This window comes from Symphalangus syndactylus, chromosome 19, assembly GCF_028878055.3.
Source record: "Symphalangus syndactylus isolate Jambi chromosome 19, NHGRI_mSymSyn1-v2.1_pri, whole genome shotgun sequence".
Classification (NCBI taxonomy): Eukaryota; Metazoa; Chordata; class Mammalia; order Primates; family Hylobatidae; genus Symphalangus; species Symphalangus syndactylus.
In genome coordinates, this window is record NC_072434.2 from 25,557,726 (window position 1) to 25,577,521 (window position 19,796).

Genomic DNA, 19,796 nt, shown 5'->3' on the forward strand with positions numbered 1-19,796 from the left:
ATTAGAATTAGTGTAGTGACAGAATTTGTTCTTCCAGCAGTCACCAGAAGTTTCATAAATATTAGTAATATTGTTTATATCCTGTCAACTTTAATAACAACATACCACAAAAAATTAATGAATGCCAACTATGTGTTGGGAGCAGAATGAATTAGACTGGTTGCTAATGTCCCTCAGTTCTTGGATGCTGTGTTTTGTTTCTTCTTGTTGATTTTTTTGTTTGTCTTATTTTTCCTGCTGTCTTTTTCCTTTGTGTTTCATTTTGAATAATTTCTATTGACCTGTCTTAAAGATCACAGAATCTTTCCTTAGTGTTCCAATGGGCCCATCAGAAGAATTCTTCGTGTCTTACATCATTTAAATTTTTTTTATCACTTGACTTTAAAAAAAAACAGATTCAGTTTCTCTGCTATGATTCCATCTATTCATGCATGTTGTCCATCTTTATTTTTCTTGCTTTTTCATGTCTCATAATTCTTAATTGAACAATGGACCCCATGTATAGATAAACAGTATTTACGCCCAGAAATGGGTAGAAACAGTTAAATAGTATTTACACCTAGAAATTGGCAGGCTCTTCTTCTATAATGCTGTTTGTGTAAGAGGCTGAGTCCATTGGAAGATGAACTGGATTTTGATTTTGTTGATATCATTACCTGTAATGGGCTGCTATTACCTTGTGCTTAGAGTACTTCTAAAGAAGGTACTAGAAAGCTTTCTCAGTGTTCTTGCTTCACTCTGAGCTATCAGCAGTCCTGGAACCCCTGAGCTATGTAGTGGGTTTTCTTTCAATGTTTTTGCCCCTCCAAAGCAGTTAACATCTGTGACTAGTTAGTTGATCCTAGCCTTATGTATTTTCTATGCTTGTCTTAAGTGGGCCGTGCGCCACCGTGCCTTAGGAGTGGGGCTTTCTTAGCATCCTTCCACTTTTTTTTCATGGCAGAGCAACTTCCTTATATCTGTGATTGGTCTTAGGTGGCTGAGGCTTTTCTGCCCTGCCCAGTGGTAGTAGACCTCTGCTTGGCATCAGTATAGGATTCTGTGCTTAAGAAGGTTTCTTATTCTTCCCTAGGGCAGATAAAGGTTTTACTTCTACATTTCCCCCAGCAGTCTTGGGAGGCACTGAGTTTGTCAGCAGTTTAAGGCTTTTGTTTTATGTAAATGAATATCCTCAAAGGTCAGTGGGACTTCATGCCTGTCCCTGTGCAGCCTGTCACCTCCTGCAAGCCTGAACCACCAAGGGGAGTGCTTTTCAGTCTCCTATACTGCTCCCAATTTTTCTTATGAGCACGAGGTAGTAGAGTTACCTCAATTGGAAATAAAATTACAGAAATTTATACATGGAAAAGAACTTGCATGCGCAAACTCCCCCTGTCTTTGAGACACCCAGCTATTCTAAGCTGACATGTTAGCCCATAGTTGGCCTTTAAGACCTTATTAACATTTTTGCAGATTTTTTTCTTACCTGTTTATATGGCAGCTACCTCTTTCCCTGTGCTTTGCCAATGGTGAAATTAATCCTGTCTCTCATCTCTCCTTGGAGGAGCTTGTAATATATGAAATTCAGTGTACTTGGTTGACTTGCAACACAGGTCTCATAGGTTCAAGAAAAATTATGATTTTTTAAAAAGATTATCCACCTTTTTCTCATTGTTAGGATGGGAGTGACATTCTCTTGCAGGTTTTGCCTTCTATGTTGAAGTGGAAGTGATATTAGAAGCAAAACAAACAAAAAGATGTGATTCTTAGTCTCAAGGATTTGGTAAGAGAGGAATGTACTTAAAATTAAACACTGCCTTTATAATGGAGAATATATCAGGTGACAGTTGAGTGGGAGAGAAATAAGTGAATAAAACTGACGAGGAATCTGAAATCACTACGGACTGGGAGAATTGGTAAAGGGTCCTTGGATGTGTCAGGGCCACATCAGAATCTTCCCTAGTGACCTAGTCTCACATAGCAGTCACCTGCTCAAGGAGTGTAATTCTGATGCTTGTGTAAAATTTTGTGTTCTTAGCCTAATAATAACAGCCCTTAATCAACTGAATTCATCAGACTTCACCAAATACATATCTTGATAATCTTCCAGTTTACCTTTTTGCCCCGACAGGTATGTTTTCAGCATATTTGGCAAAGTATGTTCAGCTGTTGTCTCTTCATCCTGACATCTCACCTCCCTGGAACATTAGCACTCTTATTATTCTGTAACTACCACCTGCCTTAAAAAATGAGATTTAAAGGTTGTCATTTTTAGAGCTAGCCTTTCTCGGGCTGGTTCTTGGACATTTATTTCTTCTGGGTCTCTCTGGACTTATTTATCTAGCATAGTTATGATGAAAACAGTTCTGTTCATGAGTCAGAACACTTGGGTTGGAGTCACATTCTGTCACTTATGATTTACCTTGTCTTGCCCAAGTCACTTTGCTTTGTTAATCTTTTGGTTTCCTAATATGTAAAATAGAGAAAATGTTCACCAAATTTGTTGTATAGTAGATATTTAAATGAAATAAAATACAGTACATAAAATAGCTAACACACTGAAGCAAGCCAATCATGGGTAAGTCTTTTAACTCTTTAGTTATTACCTATACAAATTAAAACACATCTTTTTAAAGCTCGTTTTGAATTATAAACTGCCATGCATTTTAAGATGTCACCATTATAATTCTATATTATTCTTTAATTTATTCACATTATTTCATGCAGGTATTTTTTTCTTAGGCTGCAAAATGCATAAGCTTGGGGATTTGTTGTAGACTTTAGATAAGCAAGGTGACACTTCTGGATCTCAGTTGCCTCAACTCTAAAATGGAGGTAGCAGTACAGATTGTACATACTTGCAAAAAATTTATGTATTACATGCGTCTTAATTTTCTTATGTCTAAATAGTTATATTTTCTCATTCGTCTGCCTATATCCCTTATTCCTCCCCCTCCCAAGCCCCAGGAATTTAAATTTACCCTGCATTTTGCCTTTTTAATATTTGTCTGCCACCTGGTGATCAAAATGGTAACTGCAAGGTTAACAGTCTCCTTGGTGCATCAGGGGAGTGATTTTCATCATTCTACTTTCTGATTCACTTTCTGGAAACCATTGCAGTGAAAAGAAAGATTTATTTTGCTTACTGTAACAAAACTAAACTTAATTCTTGAGGTCTCCTCAGACATTAAGTTCTGTGATTTTGTGTCTTGATCCTTCTACCTCTGTCACATTCTGTGTACATTTTCTATTTTTTTCTTTTATATAAAATACTTTTCCTTCTTGTCTTTGCCAGTATATTTTTTAAACTCAGTGTCCACCTGTAGGGTCAGTGTCGCTAGTAGAATATCTCCTCTAATAAGTTGTATTCCATGCTGATAGCCTTTCTTTTTCGTTAATTTAGTACCTTTTCACATTCCTAGCAAGCATCCCTTGTTATACGAATGTTCACTTCATGAATTTTTACATATATTAGATGTGTACTTGACATTTTACATTTTCAGGGGAGCAAAACTTTTACAATTATGTGTGTTTAGGCCCTAGGAGCAGTCTAATTGAGGTTGTGTGACATCCAATTCCCCATTTTATTCTTAATTCTTTGTATCAGAATGATGTAAAACTTTGCTTATTTTGTTTTCTCATGATGTATTTTACATCCAAAAAAAAAGTACCCTTGTTTTGTGTAGTACTGTCTTTCGAGAGAGTTACTAATTTGCACAGTCTCAACATGACTAGTGTAATAACCAGTGTTAATGTGATAGCTATACCAGGTCTGTACAGTTCAGAAACTTCTATACCTTCTTATTTGATCTCAGAATTTACCAATGTTTATAATATGTAGTTACAGTCATATTATTAGCTGACTGAACCTATTTTTTCATTGTTTAGAAACACCAACAATTTGACACTACTTATCAGTATTAATGGTCATTTATGTAAGATTTTCATCTATGATCAAAAAGTTTATCAATTATGTTCATACAATGAGGAATAAAGTTTTTATTTATAACTGCTCTACTATATGTAGTATTTTGGCATTTCACCCTATGTTTTTTAAGTGTCTTGAGAAAAGGGAACATCTTTTTCATTTATTTTGTTATGCTTCACAGCATGAAAGGCAGTAGTATGCATGTAATAAGTGCTTAATGGATGTTGAAGTGAAGAGATGCTAAGAACTGAAAGAAAAATGAGATACAGCTACTAACTTTCAGGGAATACACAGTAGCAGCTTTCAGTAGCAGCTTTCAGTAGGTTCTCAATAAATATTTGTTAATTAATTGACTTTCTATTGCTCCTCATTATCAGGACTTGTAAGTCCAGAGGCTATCCCATGCCTGCCTGCCCCTACTAAATTCTCATCTCCCATACTTTCTTGCTAAATCTATGATTTCCCCCACCTTACTATTATAATCCCCCTTGAATTTAAATTTCCAGCTTTTGCCTTCTTAATATATGTCTGCCATCTAGTGATTAAGAGGATAACTGCAAGTTTTAATGGGCCCCTTAAAAACTCCCATGTACCAACATAAGCCCCAATCCACAAAGCACCAATAGTTACCTTTCATTCCTTAATATTAGCCCCGATTGTCCCACCACTGGACATTTGCACATATTGCTACATCTTCCATCATCTAACTAACCTACTAACTTTTCAGAGCTCAACTCAAATATCTTTCAGAGAAAGACTTCCCTTGACCTCCCACACTAGGTCAACTTCCTGAAGGGTTTTCCTAGCAATCATAGTTTAGTATAAATTAACTGAAGTCATAATTTTTATGCTTATTTGTATGACTGTTCAATTTAATTCATGTCTCATTTACTAGAATATAATATCCATGAGGACAAGGAGCCTCTTCATTGTACCCTAGCATGTAGCCCAATGCTTGGCACAAAGCAGGCATTTCTTTAATCTTTGTTGAATGAATGACTATAATACCCTTCTGTGCCTCATGGACACTAAAAATGTTTGTCAATGAACTAGTATAGTACCTTATCCTTTATATTTTTCTTATCAGTTCATTAATAGGTTCTCAGCAAAAACTACCTACTATGTATAAAGATATTCATTTATTCAGAAAACATTTCTGCCTGCCCTAAAGAATAATTTTACAATAAAAATAAACTTATGACTCATATTTTAATTAGCTCATTAATTAATATGGAAACCCCAGTAAGGTGGTATAAAGGACAATCTGAAAAGCAGAAACACTCTAGAGTACTGAAATGTATATGCTGACAGATACAAAACCATAATATCCACGATGTAATAATTACATCTTCACTGGACAAAATTTACTTGCATCTCTATGGACAAGAAACATTTGCATTACCGTCAGTCTTTCACAAGTTAATTTCTATCTTTACAGAGCTATGAAATAGAACTCATGAATGGTGCAGACCTGTATAGTATCCGAAAATCCTGGAAAAGAATGCTAGACAGCACTCAGCATTCCACTGGGAGGACGGCAATATTTTTTTTGCCCATTTCAAAGTCTTTCACAATTTTCCTGACAGTCTCCCCACTTGTGTTCATAATAATCTCTAAGATTATTCTGAGTCACATAAAGAAGGCTGTTCTTACTAGATTTGGCCTATTTATGTTGGGGCAACCAGAAAGTTAATTAACCATTTAAGCCTCCTTGAGTTTGCTTTGTAAATCTAGAGCCATGCAGTATTGACTAGCTAAGGCTTCAGAATTTGCTTATTTATGTAAATTTTCATAAGAAACCTCAGATTGAGCTTATATAGTCTCTGCTATTTGCTATCTTGAAGCTAAGCAACTAAGCCCAAGAAACCTTGCCACCATATGGTTTACCTGAAACATCTGTAAATTAAGGTGAGTTCTTCTTGAGATTCTCCAAATTTGCTAAGGTTCCTGGTTTTCTAGAAAAGGGCCTTTCTTACCCCAGTAAGGTTGGACTTTCTCAGGCAGGCAGCATATAAGTTTTCCTGGGAGGGTTTTGTGGGCATTAACTGCATAAATACAACAATCTCTTTGTTCCATTATAGTGGATTGTCATTACTGCCACTTCAGATAAGGCCTTGGTTGTATAATTTGTCCAATTATATCCTGGCAAGATAGTTAAAGACAATGAAAGATGCAGAGCACTATAGAACTTGATAACCCCCACAGGACCTTCTAGACAGCATTCATAATTCCACTGGTCAGACACCTCATAATCATTTTGCTCCTTTTAGAGTCTTTTGCAGTTTTCCTGGAACTAGTATGTACCACACAATGTGCTAGATTCTGAGGGCACAAGAGATAAATTAGCAAGGCAAGGGGTCTGCCCTCAAAAGCCTACTGTATGGTGGGAGAGAGACTGTAATGGCATATAAATTAATTGGTGAGCAAGGGAGTGTTTCCTGAAAGATAAACTGTTGAGCCAAGGTTTGAAAGATTAAAAAAAAAAAAAAAACATGGGGAGGCTGGGGGAAAGAGCCAGGAAGAAAGAAGTTTTGTCAGCCCACGTGTAGGACAGAGGCAGAAGACATTGAGAGGTATACAAGAAAAGGAGACGGTTTGGTAGTGTGGCGCAAACATCTCTATGGCAGGTGCCTCCAGAGAGGCTGCTGTAGCCAGATCCCTCTGTGCAGGGCAAGGAGTATGAGCTTTATCCTGAAAACTGTAAGGGGCCATTGAAGGATTTCTTTAAATAGTGGTATAGCATGATTAGGTTTGCCTTTTAAAAAGATCACCCTGTCAGCAATTTACAGACTGTAGCATTCTACAAGACAGAATAATAGAGACTCAATATGGGGTAGGCAGTTGCTACATATTTTTGAATGAAAATAGAGGTGTATAGACAAAGACAGTGCAAAGACGATAAATGTAAGAGAAAAGCTTTTCTTGTAAAGGAATCATATGCAAAGGTCCTGTGCTCGGACAAATCAGGACAAATATAAGGGGTTGAAGAAGGCCATGGTGATACCTTTGGTTAGAACAAAGGGAACCCTAGGTTGCAGACCTTGAACTTGCAGGACCCAATGAATGAAAGGCAAGCGAATGTCATTTATTCCTTTTTGTTTTTTCATCAGCAAATAGTTATTGAGAACCTTCTGTAAGCTGCTATTCTGTACTTCCCCAAAGTAAGGCAGCAGCCACATTTAATTATTCTCTGAATTTCTAGCATCTCTTTAATCCACAAACACCCAGTAAGCACATACTGCATTCATGCTACTGTCTTCCATGCTAGGAAGGCATACAATAGGGTGCAAAGGGCACAAAGAAATATGAAATTTGAATCCCACTTATAGAGAGCTCTGAGTGTAGTGGTGCAGGCAGACACATGAGCAGATAACACAATGAGATTAATAGTACATTTGCCAAATGTTTACCAAATATATGGCCATACAGAGGAACACTTACCAGATAAAGCTTTCCAGAGGCTACATTTGAGCTGGATGTTGAAGGATAAGTCACTGTACTCAGTTGTGTTAAAATAATGTCTATATTTTTATTTTTATTGTGTGGGTTGAGATTATTTTTCTCTATCATAGTCATTTACATTGAGGTCCTGCGTAGTTCATATGCATGTTTTTAATAATGATAGGTCTGTGATGTGTTAACCTGGATGAAGATGTACTGTTACTGGCTGGGTATTGGCACCCTTAAGAATACACAATATGTTTTCTGCAGTCTAAGCTTACTTACTACCATCTCCCCACAAAAGACCTTTATTTTTAAGATTGTGACCAGGCCTTTTTGCCCTGTGTTGTATGTATGTTCTGAACATGGAGAAAACTGTCCTTTATTTCCCCTGAAAGCACTGTGCCTCAGAGTCGCAATCCACCAGAACACCATCAGCTGCTGAGCTTGTATGGACCCAGATTATCTCTACTGCTGTTCTTCTCTATCTTAAATGTCGATTACATCATGATTATTTTTCTCCTCAATTTTTTTTTTGTGACCTTAACAAAATTATATAGAAGTCATCAAGCAATTGACATATTCTATCACCTGTTTGGACATTGTTATTTCTTACATATAAATTGCAGTTCCTAATGCAGGTTGATATATATTCAGTGACTATTAATTAGAAGAAGCTTATTTCATGTATGTAAATAATTTTAAGTACATGTATAATAAGTATGGATAACACAAAGGTTAACAGCCAAGGAAAGGAAAACAACATATTAATCAGTTTTACTTCTGTTTCTAATTTTACTTTTAGTGTTAAAACTTATCATAAGATACACTGTTTAGGCCGGGGGCGGTGGCTCACGCTTGTAATCCCAGCACTTTGGGAGGCCGAGGCGGGTGGATCACGAGGTCAGGAGATCGAGACCATGGTGAAACCCCGTCTCTACTAAAAATACAAAAAAAAATATTAGCCGGGCGTGGTGGCAGGCGCCTGTAGTCCCAGCTACTCGGAGAGGCTGAGGCAGGAGAATGGCTTGAACCCGGGAGGCGGAGCTTGCAGTGAGCCGAGATTGCACCACTGCACTCCAGCCTGGGCAACAGAGCGAGACTCCGTCTCAAAAAAAAAAAAAAAAAAAAAAAGAAAAAAGATACACTGTTTAACATCCCTATATGGAAATAGATAGAATGCTTGTCTAGCTAGGAAACATGAAACTAAAATTTAAATGTATCTGTGAAGCTTATTTCATGATGTAGATGTTTGTGCAAAAAGCAGTAACTTCATAAAAAAAGTTGGACTTAAAAAATAGAGAAGCTATGGTATATGCTGACAGCTACAGAATATAAAGGTAACTTTTGTGGAAGAAAATGAACAAGGGACTTGCAACACAATAGGGAAAGACGTAAGCTCTGTTTTCTGGTTCCTAGTTTTGATAAAGTGTGTGTCCTTGGGCAAATTATATACTTCTCTGGGAATACCTCCAGATTTATTGTAGGGTCCATTAGACTTAGAGCTGTTTAGTGTCAAAGACTTGACTTAATTTAACTTCGTATTCCCTGTGTGTATGTGAGAGTGTTTTGCAAAGTACTCCACAAATATAAACACTGTTGAGTATGTATTGTCTAATCTTTCTGTATTAATTCTTAAGTAGTAGTGATTTTAATTGATAGCAATATAAAGTCTCAGCTTCCTCATAGACTTTGTTTGTTTCAGTTTGTTTCATTTGTAAACAAAAACTTAAATGCAGGATCTGCTAGCTGGTATAAAGCCAAGCATATACAGAGCTCGGTGTAATAATAATGGCTTGTCTTCAGAAACAAAGGATTGTATCACATTTTGTGAGTTTTGGAGAGAGTAGGTGAAATATATTTTTCCCACAGAAATATTGCTGTGAGTGGTGGCTTTGTTCTTAGGCTACTCTGCAGATTTCTGTTTAACTCATGTACCTTAAACTTATAACTGTAAAGTGATAGGCCCCAGTTTCAGACAGTTAAAGGCCCCAGATACATTTCTAATCCCTGAACTTATGGGAACCTCACTACACATTCCGAGTAGGGGTTATAAGAACATATTTTACTACTCTTTCCTTCGTTTCTGCCACTCACAAGCAGTGGCATAGAGGGAGTGGAGTAGGAATCAGTCCTATAGGTTCCATAAATTTGCTTACTTTGTGGCTGCAATAAAAGAAGACAGTTATCTAGGTTGGGAACTCAAAATCAGAAGGCAGAAAGTTATTCCTCTCTGGTGTCATGGTTGAAGTCTCCAAATTCAAGTTTACTGTTGTTCATTCAAAAGGACAGCTTGCAGCCATAAGCACCCATAGCACCCAGACTCGAACCTTTAAATGCCATTTCCTATCTACAGAAACCAGTGTTTTTTAGAAGAAATGGCTGATTCCAGGTTTGATGCAGAAAAATTCTAAGTTGAAATGAGACATCTTATTGTGCCAAAAACAGGAAGCTTACTAAACACTTCTGAGTCTATGTCAAAGGACACAGGAATCAACTTGAAAGGGCTACCACTGGTAACAGATGGGGTCATTAAAAAAAAACAAAACTTTATTTTGAAAATTTCAAACATATGCAGAAGGAAGGAGAAGCTTATAAAAATCCCCAGGAACCGTTTATGTAGCTTTCACCAGTTATCAACTCACGGCCAATCTTATTTCAGTTACAGCCTCACCTATGCTCTTTCTCCACCATTAAATTATTTTGAAGTAAATACCCAAAAGCATATCATTTAATCTGGGAATATTTCAAGATATAGCTCTAAAAGATAAGGACTATTTTAAAAACATAATCATGGTATATTTCAAAGATGGAACAATTTGAACATCAAGAAGAAGAATTGTGGTGGGTTGAACAACATCACGTATCTACTAATAATGGGAATTTTTAAAAAAAAACCCTCATGACTTGCCTTTAGAGATTGTTAGGACACTAGCTTAGCTCATCACTCTCAAAACTGTTAAAAAGAAAGAAATCAAGGATTTGTCCTGCCTTTCCCATACATTGTATTTTGGAATAGTCAAATAGTTGGTAAGGTAAAGCTCTTCTTTATAGAATGCCAGCAAATAAATATAGAAGGAATGCTCTAGAAAAGCGTAATTCTTTAGCCACTAATGAAATAGCGGATTTAGCCAATGGTTATCATGGAATGCTAAAATCTTCAAGTCAAAAGTTGATAATGAAGTGTATAATGGATCACACAATGAATCATACCTGAAGTCATTAATGAATCTTAGTACCACCAAAAATGAGATATTTAAACATTATGTGCCTATACATGATACAGTAAAAATGCACATATCAATACCCATGTAATATTCTTGCCAAAATCAAAGGAAGATGAAAAAGAAACTGAGGGTAAGCTTCCAGAGGTAGCTACCAATTTGTAGGAAGTGAGGACAGGATAATATGTTAAAGGGTATGTATGGCTTATAGGAGAGGGAAGGTTGAACTGAGTCCCCTGAAAGAGACCTGAGAAACATATCTACCAAATACAATGTTAACTTTGTTGGGATTCTGGTCCAAAGAAGCGTACTAAAAAATCTGGGGAGAAATAGAGAAATATGAATATGGCCTGAGTAATATAAGATATTAAAGAACAATTATTAACTTGCTAGGTATGATAATGATATTTTGGTTATGTTTTTAAAACAGTTGTTAAAAATACATAGTGAAGTACTTCAGGTGAATCAATAGGTTACCTGGGATTTGCCTCAAAAACTGAATGATTTAAAGTGTGACCCTGCCAGGTTCGGTGGTATTGACCTTACCTAAGAGCTTGTTAGAAATGCAGAAATTCAAACACTATAGAACCAGAATCTACACTTTTACATTTTTATAAGTCCCTAAGCGATTTACACACACATTAAGATTTGAGAAGCACAGCTTTAAAATACTTGGGGTGGAGGAGAGTGTGGGCCGGAGATAAAAGAAACAAAATTAGCAAATACTGTTAATTGTTGAAACTGTGTGATGGGTGCTTGAGGGTATAATTGAGTATAAGTCAAGTATTCCTAAATCAGGGCCTGAAAGTCTGTGTGACTGTGCATATGCATTCAATCCAGTGATTTTTTTTTTTTATTGGTTTGAGAAGTTAGTAAGTGTTGAGATAAATATACCTTATTGCTTCCCTTTCTTCCTGTCCCAGTTTGTCAAGTTACTGGGTAATATTCAAAAACCCTGAACGTATATTTCTTGCAAAAGTGCTTCTTATCAAATCACATTGTTGCTTTAAAATTTGCTAAAGAGCCTTATTTTAAACTGCCAATGCCAATTTATTGTCAATCTCTCTCTCCAGGCACGCTTAAAAAGGCCTCTTAAGAGCCTTGATGGTGCTCTATATGATGATGATGATGGTGATGACATTGAAAGAGCAAGCAAGTGAGTAATGGATTTTGGTGTCCTATTAAGTGGTATGGCTTAACAGCAGAAGTTTTTGGTGATAAAGGGTATTTCAAAGAGTATGCACTCCTAGAGCTCAGATGTTGCCCTTTTACAGTGTTCTTCAGCAAAAGGACCCAGTGCTCCTGGAATGTTATGGGGGATATCTTGGGACAGGAAACTAAGATGGACCTTAAATATCTTGTTCTTGGAAAGCAATAGTGTCTACAGAGATATCTAGGATAGTGTTAAAGGGGCAATAGAAGCCCATCTAAATTAGGCTCTTACTCATTCCGAAGAGAGGAAGGTTAAATATCAGGAATGGTGATAATAGTCAATAGAAAGAAATGGAATTGAGGGTGCAGGAGACTTAAGTCTATGGTGATATCAGAAGATGAAAATTTAATAAAAAGTATTAAAAATTAATTTTAATATAAGGGAAATAATATATGTTTAGCTTTTTACAATTGATGTACGACAATGACAAAATGAACATTCTTTTTTCTTCGTTAAATATATCTCTGTCTATGTGAAGGAATATGCATTCTCCTCTAAAATAAGTGAATAAATAAAGGAAAACCATATTAAATATTGAAAGTGAATTTAGGCTATAGCAAACTTTCCAAGTAGTTCAGTCTAATATTCCTAAAGTAAAGGTCCCAAATTCCACAGAATTAAACTGTGAAAATCCCTACTTCTACTTTCAGTTTCATAAGGTACCGTAAACTTTTTATTTGTTCTTAATGCATGTACAAAATATTTCCATATTGGAATTAGTATACAAATCACTATAAAGAATTTGGTCATTAACCAATTATTGATTTTGTTGTTAACTCTCTCATTAGTGTAATGTAACTGCTGAGAGATTACTTACATGCAGCAAATATGGTTATTTACCTACTACTGCGTGTTATTTTTCTTCAGGTTATCTTCTGAAGATGGTGAAGAAGCTTCTGCTTATCTCTATGAGAGTGATGACTCTGTTGAAACAAGAGTGAAGACTCCTTACTCAGGTGAAATGGACTTACTAGGAGAGATTCTTGATACATTAAGCACACACAGCTCAGATCAGGGGAAGCTGGCAGCTGCAAAGAGCTTGGATTTCTTTAGATCAATGGATGACATTGATTACAAACCTACGGTTAGTAGATTTTTTTTACTTATAAAATTAGAAGAAAATATTCTTGCCTCTGCTGTAATTACTGGATCTTATAATCGTTTTTGGTAGAAGCATTTAACCTCTAAATACGTAAGGGTCAAAACTTCAAAAATGTGATAAAATTTAATCACTAGAGATTATTTCTATTATTAAAATTCTAGTATTTTCCCTTTCATTTATCTAGTTCTGGTGGTTATTGTCATTAATTGAAATTATTTTGTCAAGCAATAATGTTTTCTTGCAATCTAATTTTATACTTGTCTCTGGGGAATTTTTAAAATGTGAAATGTTTTCACTTTTTCCCCCGTATTTCCTGAGTTTTCAAAAAAACTTCACTAAATATATTCATTCAAATCATTTTTTCTTACCCAAAAATGAACATGATTTTATTTTTGAACATTATTTTATGCAAATTCAACTGAATGCTTAAAAACAGCAGAGATAGAAGTATGAGTAATGACAATCCTGTTCTGATAGTAAGTGACTTCAGAACTTGGCATTAATTATATAATCTAGTTTGAATGTGATAGGTGACAGCTGCAAGGCAATGGAAACCAAAGTCCGTTCCATTTCATCCCTGTTAATAGAGCCATTTGGAAATGTTTAAAATTAACTCTCAATGCTGTATTTTCTCTAGGAAGAACTTAACGCTATTAACATTTATTTCAAAATGAGAAAAATGAACTAAATTAATGCTTATTAAAAGTTTTCTGAATTTGTTGTTTCTTCTTTTTTCAGAATAAATCTAATACTCCTAGTGAGAATAACCTGGCTTTCCTCTGTGGTGGTTCTGGTGACCAAGCAGAGTGGAATCTTGGGCAAGACGATAGTGCCCTCCATGGCAAACACCTCCCTCCATCTCCTAGGAAGCGGGTTTCCTCTAGTGGTTTGACAGATTCTCTGTTTATCCTGAAAGAGGAAAACAGTGACAAGCACCTCAGTGCTGACAATGTGAGTGACCCTACTTCAGGACTGGATTTCCAACCCACTTCCCCTGAAATTTCCCAGACTGATAAAGGAAAAACAGAAAAGAGGGAAACACTAAGCCAGATTTCAGATGATCTGCTTATACCCGGTCTTGGGCGGCATTCATCGACTTTTGTTCCTTGGGAGAAAGAAGGGAAAGAAGCCAAAGAGACTTCAGAAGATATTGGACTGCTACATGAAGTAGTGTCTTTATGTCATATGACATCTGACTTCCAACAAAGCTTGAACATTTCAGACAAAAACACAAATGGAAACCAAGCTTAAATCTTGCATCCAAGCTTCTGTGGAGACATTTTGAAATTCACTGCAATCTGTGTAATAAACAGAATTATTTGTAGGAATAGCAACTCATACTATTTAAATTTTTTTTTTTGCATTTGGAACATTTTCCTCACTTGTTCATTTCGAGGATATATGAAATGCATTGATTTTTAAATATAAAGCAAATTCTACTGTGCTTTTAAATCAGGTACTAGTTTGTATGTATGTTTAAAGTATGTATTGAACATGAGATTTCCCAGTGTTTGGTGCTTAATGCCATTCATTTTATTTAAGCTAAGAATGCATATGTAACCCATGCACATAACCAGTAGCTACTATACTAATCTGGTTGAGCATGAACTGATCAAGATATCAAAACTTATCAAAACTAGCCTGAAACTGATGAAACTGTTAACCCACTAATTGCCTTAATCTTAAAGCTATATTAAGCATACTTAAATAATGTATGAAAGTATGTATAAAGTTTGAAGGATAAGTTATTAGTGTTCTGCAGAGCAATAATGCCTTTTTCTATTCATCAAATCAAGGTCAAAATTCATCTTTTCAAGATTAAAAAGCTCTCTTAATGGAAATACTTAATTTGCTTATATAAAGCACTATAGCCATGTTTTCCAAAAAGTATAAAAATATACATTTACCTTTCATTCAGTGACATATAGGAAGTGCTGAATTACAATGTGAAGTTAATGACTTCTGTTTACAAATGAGACACTCTAGTGAGTTTTCACAGTCTCTCTGTATGCCTTTGCTGTTTAGGGGTCCACCCCAAGAAAGCCAAATACAACATAAACTGTCCTAACAAAAAAAAAAAATCTTTTTTTAACTAATAATTCTCTATCAAAATGCTTCATATCATCATCTCAAATTTACGTTTTAAAATAATTGACTTTGTATTTTAGAAGTTTTACAGAAAAATTGCAAAGATAGTACAGAGAGTTCCCATCTACCCTGTTTACTAACATCTTACGTTACTATGGTACATCTGCCCCAATTAATGAACCAATATTGATAGTCCATACTTTATTCAGATTTTCTTAGTTTTCTCCTAATTTCCATTTTCCACATCAAGATCCTATTCAGAATACCACATTATATTGAGTTGGAATGTCTCCTTAGGCTCCTCTTGCCTGTGACAGTTTCTTAGACTTTCCTTATTTTTGATGACATTGACAGCTTTGAAGAGTACTGTCAGATAAATTGTAGCGTGCTCCTCTCTTGGAGTTTGTTGGATATTTTTCTCATGATTAGACTGGGATTATGGGTTTTGAGGAGATGATCACAGAAGTAAAGTGCCATTTTCATCAGTTCATATCAAGAGTACGTACTGTCAACATGATTTGTGAATGCTGACACGGACCTTGATAACCTGGCTGAGGTAGCGTTTGTCACTCTATAGTTCTTCCTGCCCTTTCCATGCTGTCGTTTTTGGAAGGAAGTCACTACATGCAGGAGTGAGGAGTCATAATTCCCCTTCTTTAGGGCAGAGAAGTATCTACATAAATTACTGGGAATTCTGTATAGAAAATTTGTTTCTTCTTTCTCAAATTCACTGTTGAGCTTTGGAATTCATCTGAGAAGGAATCATGTACTAATTACTTCATGATAGACTAGATGAACAGGCACAATCAGGGAAAAAAGCAGTGAGAATATGGTTAAGTTGTTATTAGCATTTTCAGTATATCCACTCTGTACATCCCCAATCATGATTTTTTTTTACATTTCTTTTTAGAAAAGATGTTCAAGAAATCATTAAAGAAGCCCAATGAGACTATATTCTAAATATTTATTGAAAGAATATAATTTCAGCTAAAATCCTAGAAGAGGTTTGAAATAATTTAAAGAAAATGACCAAGCTTTTTTAAAACCTACATTTCAAAATCTAAATGGATATGTGTTATTTGGGACACTTACTCATTATGATTATATAAGAAGACAAGTCTTGTTTCCCTTGTAAGTATGGACTATATACATTAAAGAAAACAATGTTTAATCCTTATTTTTTAATACAGAAGACTCAAGGTTCTTGTCAAATTTTGCCTTTATAAGCTTATTACAAAATTACAACTTACTTTACTGAAGCTTATAATGGAAGAAGTCCATATAACAAAAGAGCTGTTTTAAATCAGAAGGAAAAAAGGTTACTCTGGTTGTTAATCTGCTTGGCAAATATTCCTTCATAATTTGTGAAAAGAATGCAAATCAGCATTTTAATATGAATTTTGAAATGAGGCATGGTTTTTTGCTTTGTTTTTACAGAACTCAGTCTGAAGAACAACTGTGAGTGTAGCACAGGTCAAATTTGGTTTTTAGTCCATTTGCTTAATTGACATCATAGCTCCAGAAATCCAAATTTTGTTCTTTTCAGCCACCTTTCAAGGTGTTTTGTTATAATACTCTGTTGTTTTGAGGATATTTAGCCACTCATAAATAATTGTCTCAAGGTATTTAAAAGTGATTTGTGCCTTATTTTAATGCAAAATTGGCGGTTTTATTCTATTTTAAAAACAAAAGCAGAAAAACAATTCTGCATGTTATTCTTTAAAAACATCCAGAATAATACTACCAAGTATTTGTATTTCAAACCAGTAAAATTTTGAATATTCAAAGTCTGCTCTTAAACTTAGAATTCCTAGTATTATGGTGGATATAGTGAGAATGAAGTTAAACTGGGGTGAGTTCCGAAATAAAGGAAAGTGTTATCTTATATTCTACAGTGCCCATATTTTCTATGGTAACTAAACCAAATATTTGTAAGCTCCTCTGCTTTTTGAAATTATTTTTCAACAGAATTGTATAAACTAAGAAGACTTTTGGCCTTGGTACATAGTCTTTATCTGGCCTGCAATGGAGTCATGGTTCTTTCTGAATCCCACTCTTACTTTTTTCTTTTTACCCTTAGATATTGCATCCGTGGTATTTCAGGGGTATAGAGAAATAGTATTGGAATTTAGGAGCTATTTTTTTAAGTGAAAATATTACTAAGTGGTATATTTTGATGATTACCTACTTTAATGTGTCTTAGAAAAGCAACAAAATATAGCATGATTATTTTTTCAGTTAAAGTTAGTTAATAACATGTTCATTTAAAAACTATTCATTGACTTTTTGTGCCAGTCATATGCAGGGTACAGTAACTGAGGATATGGGGAATAAAATAACTGACATAGTCCGTGCTCTGAAGAAACAAAGGAAAAGAAATTGCAAATTTTTATTAAAATAATAATAATAATAATAATAATAATAATGTGTTTTGCCTGGAAGTTATTAGCTGAGATTCTAACACACAAAAAGTTTTCCTTTAAAAAAAAATCTAGCTGCTTAATTTAAAGCATGCTCTAAGTATGAACCATAGTATCATTTCTAATTTCATTAACTTTCTCAATTATTATGCTAAGCATATTATGCTGCTAAGATACCCACATTTAAAGGGCAGATTCAGAGACTCCCTTAGAAACTGAGTGTCTTTATTTATCTTATTATCAGATAACCAGGCTGCACAGGGCTCTCTATAATGGAATGATGCTCCTTTTCAATACTTAGAGCCACTGTATTCAGTTTAGGAGCAACTGAAGTTGTGGATGCATGTTAATGGGAATCCAATTTTTACTATTTTTATATTAATAACAGCGTTCTGTAGAAACAGTCTCTCCCTTCTAAATAAAAACTATGTGACTGCTGTTACTAGTGCTATTCTATGCGAATATCCTAATAATAGAATTCAGGAATTCTAATGAATTGTTTCTTAATTAAAGTGAACAAGTAGACTCCTGATAAGAGGAGAACACTGTGAATGTCTCCTAATCAATAGACCTTCATTCTCTTGTAGAAAATGTGGATTTTCAGGAAAAGATTGATTATTTTCATGAATAAATTTTCTTATATGAATTCCATTTTGTTTGGCATAAAAGACCCTGAATCTTAAGGTATTTGTAAATCAGAATATTTAAGACTGTAAAATGAATCCCCAAATCTAGTTTCCTCCAAAGCACTTCTTAATGTAGGAAATAGTTTTTACAAACCCTATGTCAGTACTAATGTTCCTGGGTCAAACCCAGTAATATTGTTAGTGTATGTTGTTAAACCTTATTTAAGAGGCAGAGTGGTTTTGAGCAAGCCAGTTAACATGATTTGATGAAGAAATAAGGAATTATGTACATTTAGACAGAAGAATATTTTATTTTGAAAATAATAGGATTTTGTGCAATAATTTTTCTTGCATAACGTAGTTCATATAAATATGTACATCTGTTTTTCTGGCAGATGCCTTAAGGTCATGTTTTTCAGTATTTGAGTAAATCTGTATGTAGCAATGTTCTCATTGATTTCAGAAAAAAATATATTCTTTATATTGTTGCCAGGAGAAATGTTTTTGTTTATTTAAAATTATTATGGATATTGTGTTGTTGTATCATAACTAACTGCCTCAGCAACAATAAATATGCAATAAGAAAATCCTGTACCTTAGATTAGATTGACAATACTGTTACTTTAAAAGAAATATATACGGTACAAATTGCTGATTCTACATGTGTACATTTAAGAGATACTCAGTTCTGCACCACCTAAATCAAAATGGCATTTTTATGCTGATGATCACATATGTGGATTGTAGTATCCTTTGTGATGAATCTTTGATAAGATTTATAAAGGGCATTGCCAATACTTTTTGACTGTGTAAATTAATTTTTTGTATGATGTACAGTTTGTTTAACCTTAAAGCTTCTATAGATTTCTACTTTATTATACTTGAATGAGGCAGAAAAGCACTGTGGAAAATCTGTAGCTCTGGATGCAACATGCAAACATACCAAAAAAATAATAAAGCAAGGTACTGAAGAGCAATGTTAACAGAATGCTTTATATCCAGAAAGCTATGTTTTTTTCAAGCCACATTTTAGTTGAATGAAGTTATTCAATCTTTTATTTTAAAATGTTGGAAAGTCACAAATGATTACCTCTTTGATATGATGAACCTATAAGTCTATTCATCTCTGTTATTTCATTTCTCAAATGTGAGCCTTGTTGAGGTCCATTATCAAATCTACGCTTTGGTTGATTACATGTTTAGGACAAGGCAGAATTTAAAAACTGCATGTTTAGTGCATCACATGTCAAGTCACCATCCTTCAGACAGTGTAACTTCCATAAGGTTATTTTGAGAACCATTTAATAATCATATTTGAAAAACTGGATTTCTTGAGTCTGTTATAGTTTAGTACTTATAGCAGTGCCTAAAACAGCAACAAATATGAACTGCATGAGTCCTACAACTTAAAATGCATAAAGCTTTTTTATGTAAAAGCCACAGGAGGGGTTCAAACTTGAACTTTTCCAAAGTTTATTTCTCTTGCATTAGATGAAGAACTATTTAAAAGGACTGAAAACCCTGAGCTTTTTGCTCGTCTTGGTAGCAGATATCTGTAAAAACCTACCCAGAATTGTGATTTACTTCATTGTTCTTGCATCCTTGAGGCTACAGTATAAATCATCTCCAAACTTGACTACTATTGGGAAGATGTGTATAAAGGCATCGCTTTGGGAATTTTTTTTAAAATATGCAAAAATAAATATTGAATAAAATCTACATTACCATAAAACACCCAACAATGCAGTTCTAAAATAAAATTGGTCACAATTAAA

The 19,796-nt window shown here is 34.8% G+C and overlaps 1 protein-coding gene across 11 annotated transcripts in view; it reads left to right on the top strand.

Annotated features, from left to right (window-relative positions):
• The window catches only part of DENND1B (DENN domain containing 1B), a 292,006-nt gene extending 272,210 nt beyond the window's left edge, over nucleotides 1–19,796 (top strand). For all 11 annotated transcript variants that reach the window (XM_055234175.2, XM_055234177.2, XM_063613729.1 and 8 more), the window contains 3 exons: nucleotides 11,646–11,728; nucleotides 12,653–12,869; nucleotides 13,626–19,796. In XM_055234175.2, the coding sequence (XP_055090150.1) occupies nucleotides 11,646–11,728; nucleotides 12,653–12,869; nucleotides 13,626–14,138 (813 nt within the window). In that variant the 3' untranslated portion in view covers nucleotides 14,139–19,796. The remainder of the gene's footprint in view (nucleotides 1–11,645; nucleotides 11,729–12,652; nucleotides 12,870–13,625) is intronic.